An 18,944-nucleotide genomic window follows, 5' to 3' on the forward strand; every position below is an offset into this window, starting at 1 on the left:
CCACTCCCCCTGCTTGTGTTCCCTCTCTCACTGGCTATCTCTATCTCTCTGTCAAATGAATAAATAAAATCTTCAAAAAAAATTAACTAATTAATTAAAAAACATTTACTGAATGTGTACTTGGCATTCCCTCAAATTTAATAATTCTCCTGAAAACCAAAAACTATCAGACTTAAGCATATAAAATTCATGTTTTTGTAGACCAAAATCAGTCAAATAGTGGCAATTTCTACACAATAACATACAAATGTATCCAAATCCTTTTGGAAACTATTAAGAGATAAGTGAAGACACAAGCAAAATAAGCGTTCAAAACAAATACTTACAAAATACTCATCACCACAATAAGGGCTATGTTACAGCTTTCCATTTCCTTTTTCTTTCCTGCAGATCACACACACACAAATATATTAGAATAGGATTGTGATTAACACTGGTTAAAATTTAATTTCATTTGAAAAGAACTGGAAAAGAAAATTTTTACATGATTTGTAAAGACAACTTGATGTAGGGTAAAATCCCAGCACCCTTTTTGCATTTCGAATATCTTGACTAATTTGAAACAAATCTACAAAAAGAAAACCTACATCAGTCCTGCAAATTCGGCTTACATTACAAATTAATTTACTCTAAAATAAGCGATTCAACGCATCATATATGATCTCTAGCTAAGTTCCACCTCTGCAAATAATATCTGAGCTGGGTTTATGTACACTGCTTCTCTCCTTTAAAAATTTTTTTTTTAATCATCCTCACCTGTTCTCTGTTGCCAAAACTTTTAAATTCCAAAACTAAATCATTATTAACCTTAAATAGCAGATAAACATTCACACTAAGATATAAGAGGATTAGATAATGTAATTAGAAGAGGATTTGATAATGTAGAGGTATGAGAAGGAAGGCAGTTTTATAGTTCTGAGAGGGAGGGAGTAACAGTAGAGGGAAATTGTCTCCAAAATTAAGAGTGGGAATAATAAAAGTCAAATTCCATCTTTGCAATTTGTTGGGCTGGACCTGAGAGCAGATAAGGATTAAAAGCATATAATCAGTTTAGTACTTTCAAGAGTAGAAATTAAATGTCTGTAAATGCTAGGTTAGAAATTCATGAGTGGGGGCACCTGAGTGGCTCAGTCATTAAGTGCTGCCTTTGGCTCAGGGCGTGATCCCGGTGTTATGGGATCGAGCCCTGCATCAGGCTCCTCTGCTGGGAGCCTGCTTCTTCTTCTCCCATTCCCCCTGCTTGTGTTCCCTCTCTCATTGACTGTCTCTCTCTCTCTCAAATAAATAAATAAAATCTTAAAAAAAAAAAAATTCATGAGTGAAGCATCCAGTAGCTGGGGACGGTGGTAGGTACCGCTGACTTGGGGCGCACATGGTCTGTCCATTGGAGCAGCTACTGCTAAGCTCCGACTGATTGTTGCTGTGAAGGGATTTGAGTGCAGAGCTGTCAGATCAGAGTTTTTATATATAAATGTCCAATTTTTAAAATATCGCCTGGGCCCAATAAAATACATCAACTTGCCATATGCCTGCCATTTTGTGACTGCTTCTTTACACTTATACATTAGTTATTTTTAAGGAACTCAGAGTTTGATAAACATTATCAGAAAAGGAGAGGAAAAGGGGAGACCTCTTAACCGATGTGTCTATAAACAAGACACATATACTGCTTCATGTAAGTAAACTAAAATCTTCCATGTCTGTTTACCAGATAACAACTACCTGAAACATCCCCTCTGGCATCTAAGCCCACATCTCCAGAAGAACGCTGAGAAGAAAGTTTAGGAACTGTTTCTGCTGTTCGGTTGAATGTTCGCCTTCTCCTTCTCAGGCCACTAAGTTTTCCAGTGTCCTCAATGGGCTGATTTAACATAGATTCTTCCATTAACAAGTCGGATTCTAAGAAGGAAAAAAAATCTTTAGACAGTAGAGAAACTTCAACTATAAGATACAGGGGCAGGAGGAGTTGTTTTGTTTTTAGTTTGGTTTTTTTTTAAGCCTTGGTAACTTTAACTATTACTTAGGTTCTTATGGCCTAGATTCAAACCTTATTCTTAATAAAAAGTTTTGGAGGGTAAAGGGATCTTATAATGAGGCTTCACTATTCTAGGAAGAATTATGTGTATTAATAAATGATGGGATCATCAGAGCAAATTCACCATGTGCTATATTAAATATTAACATAATGATTTCAGCTACAAAAACAACAGGCTACCCACTTACATTGGATCATTAGAAAGATTTCCAAGATAGATTGTGGTACTTGATTGTCAATAACAAAGGAAGAAGTAGCATATAATAGTTCTAGTTTTCAATGAGGGTTTGCAAAAAAGTAAGTACTGGTAAGGAAAACCTGCAAACAACCTAAAAACCTAATTTTTGTCATTTGTCTCAACCTTTCCTTCACCAGATTTTTTATTAGAAGCTCATTATCCAGTGGCCAAACTAATTTTTGAATTTCATTTTCTTTGCTCCTGATTAGGAGTTTAATAATGAATAGCCAAGAGAAAAGAGCAGGGAAAATATTCAACAAATTTGATGATGAAGACTTAATTTACCCTGAGCTGACTGACCCCCAGCTTTTCTTTAATCAGAATTAATTATATTCACATATATATTTTTTTTCTCATGTTTTATTTTAAGGAATATCCAAACAGAACAACTATATCACTTCCCCAGTCTAGTACCCACCACCACCAAATCCATATATGTACATGATACCTACTATTGCTAAGTGGGCTTCTATAAACCCAGGGAAGCTCCATTCATAAGGATTGCGGGGCCGGGGGGGGGGGGCAGGGGGGAGGGCCCAAGGAGCACAAATGCGTATTTGTGATCAAGTTACACAGTCTCTCATTGCCGTCAGCTTCCTTGGCTCTTTGAAGAGGCTGTGATCACTCCTAACTGTGTGATCTTGGACAAGTCACTTAACTTCTCTCTCTCTCTTCCAGTTTTTATTCTTTAGTAAAATGGGGGAAAAAATAACAATACCTACCCCAGGGCCTAATATTTATAAAGCACACAGAACACTTCTGGCATATAACAAACATAATAAAAGTGTTTGTTAGATCAATGAAAATTAAAAAGTTTTCAAATTCCAAGTAGGGTATAGTTAGAACCACTTCAATAGGAGTCAATCCAACATCATCCGAAATGAAGAATCAATCTGTTTTGTTAGTAAATACTATATTTACAAAAATAGATAAACCAAGAAATTTACAAACCAAGCTGTTTGAAATAGTCCTCCAAGGAACTCCAGGAATTCTTTTCAATTAGAGATTTGATAATGGCCCATGGTTGTTTTCTGTATTTCAAATCTGTGGAAACTCTAATAAAATAAGGAGGAAAGAAGAATATTAATTTAAAGGAAAGAATTTAATTCTATAAACATTGCAATTAAGTGTAAGATTATATTCAGTGGAAAGCCAAAAAGACTGAAAGTCATTAGATTATAAAAGAAAATTTGTTCACTGATCATGACTTCTTAAAAAATTGCTGTATGCTGCTAATAACTTCATGAAATATTCCTTCTAAGTACTTGGCATTTTATTCTTTTCTTTCTCTAGCCCTGAATTTTCTTAACTTAAATAGCAATAAAGGCTCAAAATAAATTCTAAATTTTCTAAATGCCTTTTATAAAAAATCTCTAGTGGTCATAAATTGGTGAAAATAACTACATTGGCTAAGACCAGGCAAAGCACATGGTGGCCCATCACTGTCTTTGATGCACCACCATTTCTTATTTCCCACTGCAGCAATGTGCTCACCATGTGCTCCTCAAGATCTCACAGCCACCCTGACATTAGATAGGGTCCTGTGACTAGTCCTGGCCACTGGACGTGAAACCAGTTCTACAACTACTCTCTTCCTGTAGCAACTGAAACGACACACATTCTGGATTATGTTGCTCCAGGATGTAAAGCACTCCTCAGCATGCAGCCTTGCGTGAGGAATCCCATCCCTCTGCTGACCATGAGGGGATGTGTAATTTGAGCAAGGAATAAAGCTTGGTTGTGTAAGGATACTAAGATTTTAGGATTGATGTGTTCCAGAATATAAACTCACCTCACGTGACTAAAATACTTATATACCATAGCTCACCTCAGCCGGCATTTCTGCTTTGAGGATCGGATGATCTGGTATCTGTTCAGGGTATAGAAGTAATCATGGTAGGGAACATCATGTGTTAGTACTTCCGAATCTACCAAATAAAACCGTGCTTCCTGACTTTCTTTATTCAGCGTCTGCCAAAATAAGATTTAAAAAATGGTTGCATGTTCAAATTTAATACATTAAATTCCTTGCCAGTTTAGAATATATATATAACTAGAATTCCTTCTCAAAAATTATAAAAGACATGAGAAGCCTCCATACACACTAGGAGAGCCGCCATGTTGGCTGTGCTATCTATGAACTGAGAAGATGGGGCCTGCAGAAATAATGCTATGTGCTGCCTCTCATTTCATTGTACAATTATTTTTTCTTTCTTTTAGGTTTGAGGAGGAGAGAGAAACCATATAGTCTTTTGTGTATGTTATTAGTTTATAAAGAATTGTAAATGTTCCTGATACGGGAACAATTCAAAATTCAATTGAACGAAGCAAGGATCCACCCCAAAATTCTTAAAAATGGAACAATCACCCTTCACCAAAAGAGTGAAGGAAGAGGACAACCAAAGAACACACTGCTTTCCCTAAACAGGATTTGGAGTGGTTGCTGGCCAATCCTTCCTCATTTTAACCACAGCTTTTCAAGGTTATCAAAGGCTCCAATATCAAAATACCAAACTTTTCTTATATGTTTGAAAATCTTTTGAAAAAAAAATTTAAGTCCTTTTTAACACTGGATAAAAGCCACAATCACATAACTAGTTCAGATATTAAGACATTTTCTAACTATTTGCAGAACTGACACACTCTACTTCAACACAATTTGGTCAAACACAAACTCCACTATAAAGACAGTGCCATGCTGGCCACTGAGTAGAGCACCAAGTATCTTATAATCTCTTCCCACACACCACCGCAGCCCTCTAGTTATTTGGCCCTAACTCCAGACGTGATCTTGTATATCAGATTCCAGGAGTGCTCTTTTTTAAACCATTTATTATGGAAAAGTTCAAACATACACAAGAATAGAAATGAAGTATAACAAACCCCTCATAAACTCATCAACCAGCTTCAACATTAACTCTTGCCCAGTCCCGCTTCATCTGTACCCCATCTCCACATTTCCTCCCTCCACCACCATGCTCTGCCTGGCTAGATTGCTGTTACAGGATAACCCAGACATCAGTATAATTTTATTCATAAATATGCCAGTGTATCTCTTTATAATTTCTTTATTGGGTCTCTTTAAAAGATACTCTTTTCTTTAAAATATAGCTACAATACCATTATTACATGTAAAAATTAGTAATTCCTTAAATCTCATAAATATATTTTTAGTTGGTTTGTTTGAATTAGGATTGAGTTGATTTGGTTGGTATGCCTCTTAAGTCTCCTTTTAATCTGACGGTTTCTCCTCCCTTTTTTTTTTTTTTTTTGCCACTTATTTCTTAAAATTGTCTTGTAAACTGGTGACTAGGACAGGCATCTTCTCTCGTTCCACACATACGATTATTTTGGAATACTAACAGAGTAGACATACCTGCTTTTCAGTGGCAGCGGTGCACTTTCCAGTAAGTGGATTATTAAGAACTATAGTGTAGGTCATGGTTCTCAGTTGATCACCTCCAGGTTCTACTTTCCAAGGGGTGGACACTACATCTAATCACAGCAAACATAAAAAGACAGTTGGTTCTAAAAATCTGAAGAGTATGACTTAAAATGGAATCAGAGGTAGGGTTTGTTTTTTTAATTATAATTAATATATGGTGTTATATTAATTTCAGGTGCATGATATAATGATTCTATAATCTATACTTTACCTATGACAAAAGTACTCTTAATCCCCTTCATGTATTTCACCCTTCCCCCTACCCACCTTCCCTCTGGCAACCAGCAGCTTGTTCTCTGTACTTAGCTCTGGCTTTTTGTCTCTTTTGTTCTTTGTTTTTTCGTTTTCTTAAATTCCACATATGAGTGAAATCATATTGTATTTGTTTTTCTCGGTCTTATTTCACTTTGCATTATACCCTCCATGTCCATCCATGTTGTTGGAAATGGCAAAATCTCATTCCTTTTTTATGGCTGGGTAATATTCCATTATATATACGTATACACACACACACACACACACATATATATATAAATACATTACACACACACACACACACACGTACATACATACCATTATTTATCCATTCATCAATTGATGGACACCTGGGTTTGCTTCCATATCTTTGCTATTGTAAATAATGCTGCAATAAACACAGGGATGCATATATCTTTTTGAATTAGTGTTTTCATTTTCTTTGGGTAAATATCCAGTAATGGAATTGCTGGATCATATGGTAATTCTATTTTAATTTTTTTCAGGAACCTCCATACTATTTTCCACAGTGACTGCACTAATTTGCATTCCCACCAACAGTGCACAAGGGTTCCTTTTTCTCCACATCCTCTCCAACACTTGTTCTTTCCTGTGTTTTTGATTCTAGCCATTCTGACAGGTATGAGGTGATATCTCATTGTGGTTTTGATTTGCATTTCCCTGATAATTAATGAAAAGAAGTAGTTTTTAATTATTTCAATTTTTATTTTTGGCCAGTCCTAACTTCGTTACAATTGTATTATCATTTCAACATCAAAGGAAAATAAAATTAAACGTAAGGCACTATTCTTGTATGTGACATGTTCCCCATCTTTAATCCATTTACTTCTAAATTGTGGTCTATGAATACACTTTTTTTCTTTAGAAAAGAAAATCAAAAGTTGTTTCATCTGTAGTCTTCATTTTGAAGTTCCCAGTACCTGGGAAGAGAAGTAAAGGCACCTGCCTTATCAAACACAAACAGAACAACATTTTAACATTTCCATTATTGAGGACAAAACCTTAAAAGACATTTGCCATTATGCAAAAATAAGACCTTGATCCCAGGGTGCCTGGGTGGCAGAGCGGTTAAGCGTCTGCCTTTGGCTCAGGGCGTGATCCCAGCATTATGGGATCGAGCCCCACATCAGGCTCCTCCGCTATGAGCCTGCTTCTTCCTCTCCCACTCCCCCTGCTTGTGTTCCCTCTCTCGCTGGCTGTCTCTATCTCTGTTGAATAAATAAATTAAAAAAATCTTTAAAAAAAAAATAAGACCTTGATCCCAACTTGTGGAAAAATCATGTTAATAGGAAATCATGTAATGAGAAATCATGTAATGTTAATGGCTTATCTGTCAAAATATTTAATCAAGGAAGGGACTATGGAATATAAATAACTAAATAACATTTCTAAACTAAGAAAGCTATAAGAAAATCTCTTTGTATTTATGCCAAGATCTTGGTTAAAATTCTCTCTTATTTGCTTAATAATACAGTGAGGGGCGCCTGGGTGGCTCAGTGGGTTAAGCATTTATTTGCCTTTGGCTCAGGTCATGATCTTAGGGGCCTGGGATTGGCTCATGCTCAGCAAGCAGTCTGCTTCTCCTTCTCTCTCTCCCTCTGCCTCCCGCATGTGCGTGTTCTCTCTCTCTAATAAATAAAATCTTTATTTAAAAAAAAATAATAACACAGTAAAAACATGCTTTGAACAGAAATGTATTTTAGAACATAGCACCATTCAGCAAAGATCATTTAACAAGCCAAAGACTAGGAATATACAGGTAACAGCATCATGAACTCTTTTCAAAGATCTGACTAAATCACCTAATGCTGTTAGCATTCACGGACTTAGGCACGTAGTATGCTTGACTGCTATTTGTCAACATCCTAAAATATAGAAGGCTTTATCTAACCCATTACCCATCATCAAAAAAAAATGAACCAAGCTTTATGATATAGCCTATATATATATATAATATATATATAAATATAAAATTTTATTTATTTATTTACTTATTTATGATCTCTTCACCCAACATGGGGCTTGAACTCATGACCCCAAGATCAAGAGTTGCATTCTCTTTGGACCGAGCAGCAAGGCACCCCTACCGTACAGGATTTGCTATAAAAAATAATTTATTTAGTTGTACATGAAAGAAGATACAAAACTTGTTCTAAAATAATTTTCAAAAAATTATTCTGATCATATGTCAGTCTGTTTCAGAAAAATTATACAAATAATCCATTGTTGATTAGCAATAGAATTTTAAGATATCATTGAATTCTGCTGTTAAAACTGCATACTATTTAACAAAGGAACTATTAACAAGGATAAAAGTGTGTCTTCCACTTATATTGTCACCAATGTTGCCAACAATCCTACTGAATATCATGTAGCAGAACATGAAATAATTAACAATATTTTGGAATAATCAAGCCCCCAATACCTAAGTAAAGGTCATCATGACAGAAAAATATTGGTGATGAAATTATAAGAAAAATGGCAACAATATACAAAGGACACATGCGCTATTTTGATATACTGAGTTAAAGTAATATAAAGCAGAAATTGTAGAACACTTTACAAATCCTTTGATGTAATATAGTTTTAAAACTGGTGAGTCTTCACATCTATTAGGATGGCTGTTATTACAAAGACTGAAAATAACAAGTGCTGGCAAGGATGTGGAGAAATTGGAAACTTTATGCATTGCTGGAGGGAATGTAAAATGATGCAGCCGCTTGGAAAACTGAATGGCCGTTCCTCAAAAAGCTAACCATAGAATTACCTATGATCCAGTAATTCTACTTCTAGGTATATGCCCAAAGGAATTGAAACCAGGGACTCAAACAGATATCTGCACATCAGTGTTCATAGCAGCATTATTCACAACAACTAAAAAGTAGAAACAACTCAAAACTCCCTCAATGTATGAATGGATAAGCAAAATGTGCTATATACATACAATAGAATGGTACTCAGCCTTAAAAAGGAATGAAATTCTGACACATGCTACAACAGATAAACCTTGAAGACATGCTAAGTGAAATAAGCCAGACACAATTGTGTGAGTCCACTTACATGAGGTACCTAAAGAAGTCAAATTCATAAAGACACACAGTGCAATGGTGGTCATCAGCAGCTGGGAGATGGGGGAATGGAGACTTACGGCTTAATAGGTAGAGCTGCAGCTTGGGAAGATGAAACAGTTCTGGAGATGGATGGTGGCGATGGTTGCACAATGTGAATGTACTTATTGCCACTGATTGAACACTTAAAAATGGTTCAAATGGTGTATTTTATGTTATGTACATTTTGCCACAAAAAAATTTGTGAATCTTGGGAATGGCTATATGGGTTTTATTATACTATTCATGCAACTTTTCTGAAGATTTACAATTTTCAAAATTAAAAAGTTGAATAGAAAGACTTAACACTGAGTTTTGAATTATGGAAGTAGTGTCACACAGCTGTAACAAAGATTTAAATGAATGCCTATTTAAAAGCTCCCTAATTTAAAAAAAATGCAATACTACCATCTTAGTGCTGGAATTAGGTTAAAACAATTGACTATACACAAATCTTTCTGTTAAAAAATAAATACTTCTTGAGCCTAAGAAGGGTGCGCCTGGGTGGCACAGCAGTTAAGCGTCTGCCTTTGGCTCAGGGCATGATCCCGGCGTTATGGGATCGAGCCCCACATCAGGCTCTTCTGCTGGGAGCCTGCTTCTTCCTCTCCCACTCCCCCTGCTTGTGTTCCCTCTCTCACTGGCTGTCTCTATCTCTGTCGAATAAATAAATAAAAATCTTTAAAAATATAAATAAAAATAAAAAAATAAATACTTCTTAATATTATTAAAAAGAAGCCTTTGTGCCACCTAGCTGGCTCAGTTGGTTAAGTGTCTGCCTTTGGCTCAGGTCGATCCCAGAGTCCTGGGATCAAGACCTGTACTGGGCTCCCTGCTCAGCAGGGAGCCTGCTTCCCTTTCTCCCTCTGCTGCTCCCCCTGCTTGTTCTCTCTCTCTCTCTCTTTCAAATAAATACATAAGTAATCTTTTTTAAAAAATAAAAATAACAAAAATAAAAAGAAGCCTTTGAAACCCATTCTCAAGAAATTGAACTTTGATTACCAGCTAACAATTTCAGAAGATAGAATGGTGTGCAATCATAAACAAATTATCTCTTTGGGAGCAAACTTTCTTACTAATTCTAGGTCTAAATAGCAACAACATTCCTATTATTGTTTATACTTGTAATTAGCCAGAAGCCTTTACTTCCAAAAGCCACTAATAACATCAGATAGCAAATATAATCATCCATATCAAAGCTAGATCTGATATCAGACACCTAATACAGTTGTGAGTCAAAGAACAAACTTCAGGGGCGCTTGGGTGGCTCAGTCAGTTAAGCATCCTGCTTTTGATTTAGGCTCAGGTCATGATCTCAGGGTCCTGGGATCAAGCACCGAGTTGGACGCTGCACTCGGTGTGGAGTTTGCTTGAGTCTCTCTCTCCCTCCCCCTTTGCCCCGCTCCTGCTCTCTCTCTCTCTCTCAAATAAATAAAATCTATTTAAAAAACAAAAAACAGGGGCGCCTGGGTGGCACAGCGGTTAAGCGCCTGCCTTCGGCTCAGGGCGTGATCCCGGCGTTATGGGATCGAGCCCCACATCAGGCTCCTCTGCTATGAGCCTGCTTCTTCCTCTCCCACTCCCCCTGCTTGTGTTCCCTCTCTCGCTGGCTGTCTCTATCTCTGTCAAATAAATAAATAAAATCTTTAAAACAAACAAACAAACAAACAAACAAAACGGAAAGAAAAGAAAGAGAAAGAAAAAAAAAAAAGAACAAACTTCATTTGGTACCAGCTAGTTCCTCCTGGGCCTTTTCAGCCATAAAAATGGCAGTGCAATATCAACAGGCATCATCTTAGAAAATTAAGAAAAATAACATATCCAACTCTTCTGAAATACCAAGTTCTCCAGACAGACATGAATAGCAAGAAAATACAAAATAGATTCAGAAGAGATATAGTTAAACATAAGCTACTCAGGGAAAAGGAAAATTTATATCCCTCAAATATTCCACATTCTTAAAACTAAAAGAACAGAAAAAAATGATTTTTTCAAACGTAAAGTTCTTCACATAATCACAGGACTCAATAGTTATCAATGAGAAATCACTTCGCTATACTCTGGATAATAAGAAAAAAATATTTTTTGTACCTAGAATCTATATCAATGACATAATCTACGAATTTGTAGTTATATAAAAATTTCACATAAAGCCATAATATTTAATGGTTAATAAAGTGGCTCAATTATGAACTATATTTAAATTGACTGTAGAATAACTTCCTCTTTGACTATACCAAATGACTCGACTTATATGACTCTCTGCTGCTACTGTTTGCTATATAAAATCATAGCAAGCTAAACCATGTGCTCCCAAATCTTATAAAATACTTTGGAATATGTAGGATAAAATCAGTTTCAAACTAACTATGAGCTTATCTGAGATGTTTACCAAAATAAAAGTTTGTTTGTTTGGTTTTTTTGTTTTGTTTTTTTAGATTTTATTTATTTGACAGAGAAAGATACAGCGAGAGAGGGAACCCAAGCAGGGGGAGTGGAAGAGGGAGAAGCAGGCTTCCCTCTGAGCAGGGAGCCCGATGCGGGGCTCCATCCCAGGACTCTGGGATCATGACCTGAGCCGAAGGCAGACGCTTAACGACTGAGCCACCCACGCGCCCCTCAAAATAGTAGTTTTAATACATAAGCAATGAAATCCTTTTTATGAGTATAACTAATTTCCTAACTAGAATCTTTTCTTTCTTTCTTTCTTTTTTTGTATTTTCATTGAGCTATAACATAGAGACTGCAATCTGAAGTGTATAGCTCCATGAATTTGCACAAAACACACACACACACACACACACACACACACACACGTGTACCACTACCCAGACCAAGATAGATTTTGCCAACATCCTAGAAGTTCCCTCCCACTTTTTAACCACTCAACTCTCCACACAGTAAATACTATGCTGATTCTGTATCCATAAATTAGTTTTGCCTGTTTTGAAATTTATATCAAGAAATCATAGTATGTACTCTTTTGTATCTGGCTTCTTTTGGTTAACATTAAATCTGTGAGATTTACTGATGTTGTTATAAGTAGCAGCAATTTGCTTTTTTCCATTGCTATATAGTACTCTTTTGTGTGAACATACACAATTCGTCTATCCATTCTAGTAATGGGTGGATATTTGGGCTCTTTTGTTTTGGGACCATTATAAACACGCTGCCACGAACACCGTAGTACATGGCATTCAGAGTACACATGTATCCATTTCTGAAGGATACATACCTACTAGTAGAATTGTTGAGTCAGAGAGAATTTTTATATTCAGCTTACTGCCAAACCATTTTGCAAAGTGACTATGCCAATTTATACCCTACCAGAATCCAATTGTTCCACAATGGAATCCCTTTAAATAAGGTTCAATCCAACCGAATTCCTACATTAATAAATAAACGGAGTTTAAGTTTCAAAGAGTTTGAACTTAATTGTAGGTAAGATCTAACTGAACAGTTAATCAATGCTTACATGTAAATTTAACCAAAATGCTTAAATACCAGTTTATATATCACCAAAATAAAACCAAAGCCTAATTTTCCCCGACAACATAAAATAGGCTCAACTCTTAAAGGATAATAAAATTCTCCCATATTTATCATCAGATAAACACAAGACCAACCAATTATATTTCTAGAATTGGCAAATCTCTGCATAAAGCGTGAACTGGTGAAGAGCAATTCAAACATTCTCTCAGCACTGATATGAAAAACACGGTTGATGTAAAGTCTTCCATGAAGATCTTTCTCAGGAATATTTTCTGGGGAAACAAACAGACAAAAAAAAACCATAGGACTGAAAGGGAAGAAACCAAGGAAAGGTAATTTAAAGATTTTGTTTTGTTTGTTTTGGCACAAAATGGTTTTTAATGTGATTACAATGATCAGCACATTCCCAAACACTATTAAAACTCTAAATTGGCATTATATACATAGGTACTGTATATAAGTATACATAATATGTATCTAATTAAACTATTTATGATCACTATCTCAGTCATCAAAACCCAAAAGATATAGAAATATTTAACTTGAGTGATATCAAACTCCCATAATATATCTACTCAAGAGAATTTCAAAAGTAACAAGATTAGTACTGGGACACATAGGAGTGTATCTACCACAGCAATTGGCAGGTCCTATTTCTGAATGCTCATACATTCAGTAAATATTAAGTCACGAATGGCTCTCACATCTGCTGCACTCACTAACTCGGGAGCCTGAATAATGTTTCCAGCCTGATTTAAAGCTGACTGCCCCAAGACAAGTAGCACTGTATTCACAACCTATTCTCAATACCACACATTAAAAGAACTAAGAAATCCTTCTGAAAAGTATTGTTCAAAGCTAAGTAATGGAATATTACATTTTTCTGGGAACCCATGTTTATATGGTGCTTACTATAAGTCAGGCATTGTACTAAGCACCTTACAAGTATCCATTCATCTTATCCTCACAGCAATCCTGGGAGATGGGTGGTATTATCATCATCTCATCGTATAGATGAGGAAAACTGAGGAACGGAACTGCCAAAGCTCCATAACTAGTGAGTGACTGAAATGGAACTTGAATTCACTGCAGCTCCAGGGCGCACAAACTTAACTTCTATTTTATACTGCCAGGAGTTTAATTTAGAAGAAGGGAGGGGAAGGGGAGGGGAAGGGAGGGGAGGGGAGGAGAAGAGTAAAAAAAGAGAGAGCAAGAGAAGGAAAAAGACAGCCAGGAATAAGAGCCTGGTAAAGGAAATAGAGTAAAGCAATCCAATATGAAATTTTAATGATTTCAGGACTGGGATTACCTGTTATCTCAAAGATTATGCTCCATCAGTACAGAATAAAGCCTGTGACAAAACCTCCCCATATTACTGGTATCATGCTCTAAGAATTAGCTGTGTAGAACATCTGTCAATATTAAGCCATTGGGAAGCAGTCTGGTCAAGTAAAGGCAGGAGTCTAAGAATCAGAACAATTCTTCTAGCTCTGCCTTCATCCCTACTATTGCTTTTTCTTCCTCATTAAATGATTAGTGTCTATTTTACTACAGGTGCAAAGAACTTAGGGCAATCAGGCAGATACTGATTTCCCTTGTCCCTGCAGCAATACCATGAGCAGGCAGAAGCTAGTCACGGCAATTTCAAATAATGGCTCCTTTGGAGTAGAAATAAATCACTGACACTAGGTAATGTGCTAAGGTTTTGTGAGATAACTTCCCAATTGGGCTTGAGAAATAGCTTTTTCCGAAATAGATATATGTTCATTGTAAAAATAATTCATACATTCACAAAGAAAGCAGAGAAGTATAGATGATTCTATTGATCCTGCTCATTTCCCTCACAGATCTTATCCCAATTTGTAATTATATCTTTATTGGCTTATTGACTTGTTTATTGCCTCTCCTGCATAAAAGTCTAAGTTCCATGTGAGTAGGGACCATGTCAATTTTAAACAACTGTATACATTATGTACTTGGCATTTTAATTCTTAAATAACTATTTCTGAATAACTACTGAAGATGCTAAAAAAAAGTACCTTAGGATCAATTTTTATTTATAGGACTTTCATTTTACAATCATGTTTTTTAGCTTTTTATTTTGGAATAATTTTTGATTTACAATTAATGAAGGTGGGTGTTATTCCCACCCTTTCCCAGTAATGTCCTTTTTCTGTACAAGGATCCAATCCAAAATGCCACATTGCATTTAGCTGTTTTATCTCCCTCGTCTCCTCCAACTGTAACAGTCCCTCGTTCTTTCCTTGTTTTTTTAATGGCCTTACACACTTGAAGAACACTGGTCAGGTATTTCGTAGAATGTCCCTCAATTTGGGCTTATCTGTTTTTTCACAATTAGCCTGGGGTTGTGGGTTTGGGGAAGAATGCCCGCATAGGTGAGGTGCCCTTCTCATCAAACTCAGGGGATCCGGGCTATCAGCGTGATTTATAATGGTAACCATGATTACTTGGTTAAGGTGGCGTCTGGCAGGTTCTTCCACTGTGAAGTTACCACGTTCACCTTTCCACGTTCTGCTTGTTAGTCACTAAGTTCAGCCCACACTCAAGGGAAGAAGAATTAAGCTCCACCTCCTAGAAGTGGAAGTATGTATATTATTTGAAACTCTATAAGGAAGACTTGTGCTTTCTCCCCCATTTACATATTTATTTGATCATTTATATCAATATGGACTCATGAAGAGTTATTTTATACTTTAGGTTATAATCCAGTGCTATTATTACTTATTTTGTTGCTCAAATTTTTTTTACTTTGGCCATTAGGAGCTCTTTCAGGTTGACTCCTATGCCCTTTTGATATTCCTTTTTCTTTCTTTTTTTTTCTTTTTTAAGCATTTCTTTCTTTCTGGCCCTACAAAAAACTCCAGCCTCATTTTTTGTAATCCCCACCTCAGCCCTAGAAGCAATCATTTCTCTAAGGAGTTCTCAAACTGTAATTTTTCAAAAGTAAGTTTCTTGTTTGCATTTATGAAGTTAAGAAAAGTACACTCATATAAACATTTTAACGTATTTTCATATTTCACTTAAACTCCATTTTAGATAAATTGTTCTGTATTATGACTGATAAAATAGAATTTGTGGTACAACTACTGGAAATTAATAATATCTTTTATATGTAAATTAATTCAAAGAAGTAAGACATGAAATAAACTATTTCCACTTGAAATTAATTATGACATTCACAGTGCTTTAAAGCTTCCTGTCCAAGTAACATCACCAATAATATTGCTGTAACATATGAAGCTAGCAAGTGGTATTTCAAGTAGGGAAAGAAACACCACTCAACCTGATAGCAAGTTACTATTTCTAATAAAGAAGAAATATTTCTTGAATTGAAAATATTCAAACCTATCGGTTTGAAAGTGGCCAGTAGAAATGATGGGAAAAGTGAGACAAATAAATATGAGAAGGACATGGGCATAAAGGAATAAAATATCTGTTGACAGTGTTTTCAGAGGTAGGTATGCAAGAACAGCAGATGATTTGGAGTTTGAGTAACTAAGGACACATAATTCTATCTTCTAAAAACTGGTGACCTACTGTCTTCTTGACTCAAATTGAGGGCTTTGTTTGCATCTGAAAACCCAAGTTCAATTTGAGAGTGTTGTTCAAAAACCTGACTCGGGTAACTATGTCAGGGTTACCTGGTTTAGTTTCGTGGCTGCTTCCCTGATGTGTTAGACTATTTCATGGCTTTTTCTCAGCTTTCTCCAGAGGTCTACTAGTCCTCACCTTCAGTAATTAATAAGCATCACCTGATATGTGATTCCTGTTTTTCTTTGCTTGACTTTCCAATTCATCTTGTTCTGTTAGCTACAGGTCATGGATTCCAATTTTGCTATTCTAATGTGTCCCTCTCCCAGCCTAACCTTTGCCTGACTTAGCTTCCACTCTCAACATAAGTGACTTTGGTTAGGGAATCCTGTCACACGCTCTAATCCCAGCTATATAAAATTAAACTTAACTCTGTCATGACACAGCCCAGGTGTCTCATGCCATCAGCCAGCTTGTCAGCTTCCACTCGAGGCTCTACCTCCTGGGGCAGATGTTTCACAGACTATCCATGACATGACAGAGCAGGGCAGGTGAAAGAAGTAAATTCTAACAGCAACAGAAATATTACTGTGGCCGAAAACATGGCCATAATTTCCTTATACCTGTAGATGTGGCTACACTGTGTCAACTCATCTTCACCAGCCAGGAAATCCCTAGCACTTTCTCACAGGCTCTGAACTCCTCCCCAAAACTGGGAACATAGTTCATAAGCTGAAGAAAGCTTATCAGCAACAACACTCTAGATAAACAAGGTTCCACAGCTTCTTCTGTTAAGTTCGTATATGGTTTAACAGATTAAAACAGCAAGGCTTAGCCATTTTGTTGGGGAGCTGGCGGCCCAGAACCCATTTCTGGAAGTACAGAAATATCCCCAAAAAGGCACCCTTCAATCTTGGTGGGTTCTAAACTGCCCACCATAGAGTAAGAACATTAAAAAAAAGAAGCTGGTCAAAGCAGATTCTAGGCTAACTTTCCCTATCCGGGCTTCAGTTAAACTCCACATCAAAAGGACTGACCTAGTTGTTTCCGGTCCCTCCATGAGGTATTTCGTGATTCTCTGCTTTGCTGATTCCTCTCAGGGACATGTGGGTCTAGAGGGAGTCTCTACTTCAAAATGGTCCAGTGCCCCCCTCCCAAAGATTATAATCTATAGGTGGCAGAAAAGAGGAAAGAAGGAAATCCTCTCATTTTCTCACTCAGTGCTCACAATGGTAGATCAAAATACTGTCATTTTAAATAAAATGATGTTGGGCTTAAAATAATCTGCCATCTACCTAACTCCCTCTAAATCCACACACAAATTTCCTGGGATGGTTTACTTCTTTTAACCTTTCTTATTTTCCCCAGTTCACTGACTTCAAGTGTCTTCATAACCTCACAACTTCCAGAAAATAAAAAATAGATTCATTATAATATGCACTTAATATGTCTGATAAGCCTGAGATTTTGAAATCTGCTTAGCGAAAGCAATGGAAGTACTTGATTTGTTATGTAATGATAATCTAGTAAGAAAAAAGAAGTCATCCCATGCACCTTAAAGAACACCTCCACAAAAGAAGGCCAAATGTTACATGTAAGGTCTTACTGCTGTAAAACCAGTCTTTAAAGGGACACCAGCAAGGGAGGAAATGGCATCAGGGCTCACATGCAATACAGCAACTACACCACTGTTATTCTTTATTTCTAGATATGAATGCAGCTTATAGGAGATTTAATATTATCCTTTATGAAGCTGATCATTAATGTTAAGTTGACAGGATCAATAAGGAAACTTCTTTTTAAGGACCATTCTTATAAAAGAACAGGTAAGAAAGAGGAGGAAAGGAGATTCCTGTTTTGGTGTCACTTACCTATCTGGCCACTGGGTGCCAGAGTAGATCTTCCTAAAGTCAGAGGTTCAGCCATTACTAATTCATACTGCTGCATACCAAAGCATGAATGGTAAAGATACTAAGAGAGTTAAGTCACTCATGGAGCTCAATCCTTTTGAAAAACTTACTCTCACTTATCTTTTCAAAAGAACTCAACAATTGTCTTCTTAATGCATTCTGTGATTTTTAGGAACTACTGAATTTTTATTTATGTATTCAAGAGCAATGGATTTAGTTTTCATTAAAGATACTTGCTACAGTGTTCCCAAACCAAAGTTGATTTAAGATTTGGTTTTCATAGATTTGGTCTTAGTTTGCTTTTAGATTTGGATTTGATTTTAAATTTGATTTGGATTTAGTTTTGGTTTTCATGGATTTGGATTTCATGGATTTCACTATAGGAAAAGGCTTCAGGGGTTCCCACACCAGGTCTAATCTGAACAGCAAATACAAATACTGGACTAGCAAATACAATCCTATCCCACAGATCCAAACCACTATAATGTCCCCATTGCTAATATCCTGAGCATTGCTGGACAGAAAGCAGATCGAGCAAAATTCACTGGCATTGCTCCCTTTCCTGAAATTGGAAAGTAGTCACTCCTCTGTATCTTTCCCAATGTCTCCCCGTTTCACTGACTTCAGATGTCAACAAACTTACAGTTAAAAAAAAAAAAAAATTCCTTAGACTGCCCACTTAATAAGTACAGCAAGCTCCAGGTGTTAACTTTGAGAAGGCAGAGAGAACATGATATCTTATAAAGATCCCTTTAAGCAACTGGGTTTTATTTTTATTATATTCTCTACTTTTGTATCTCTCGCTCTCTCTTTTCCTTCCTTTTTTCTTTTCTTTTTTTTTTTTTTTTTTTAGTAGTTAAAAGAAAGTACAATTATGGCCTATAACACC

The 18,944-nt window shown here is 36.3% G+C and overlaps 1 protein-coding gene across 6 annotated transcripts in view; it reads right to left on the reverse strand.

Annotated features, from left to right (window-relative positions):
- GRAMD1C (GRAM domain containing 1C) overlaps positions 1–18,944 on the reverse strand; it is an 86,794-nt gene that overhangs the window by 9,545 nt on the left and 58,305 nt on the right. For 2 of the 6 annotated variants that reach the window (XM_048215089.2, XM_048215090.2), the window contains 6 exons: positions 12,728–12,865; positions 5,650–5,768; positions 4,102–4,244; positions 3,225–3,328; positions 1,720–1,899; positions 327–384 (listed from right to left, as the gene is read on the reverse strand). In XM_048215089.2, coding sequence (XP_048071046.1) covers positions 327–384; positions 1,720–1,899; positions 3,225–3,328; positions 4,102–4,244; positions 5,650–5,768; positions 12,728–12,865 — 742 coding nt within the window. Of the gene's footprint in view, positions 1–326; positions 385–1,719; positions 1,900–3,224; positions 3,329–4,101; positions 4,245–5,649; positions 5,769–12,727; positions 12,866–18,016; positions 18,050–18,944 lie in introns of all 6 variants that reach the window. The other 4 variants (XM_044382053.3, XM_048215091.2, XM_057306647.1 and 1 more) reach the window with 3 other exon arrangements.

The sequence above is a fragment of the Ursus arctos genome, unplaced genomic scaffold (assembly GCF_023065955.2).
Source record: "Ursus arctos isolate Adak ecotype North America unplaced genomic scaffold, UrsArc2.0 scaffold_4, whole genome shotgun sequence".
NCBI lineage: Eukaryota > Metazoa > Chordata > Mammalia > Carnivora > Ursidae > Ursus > Ursus arctos.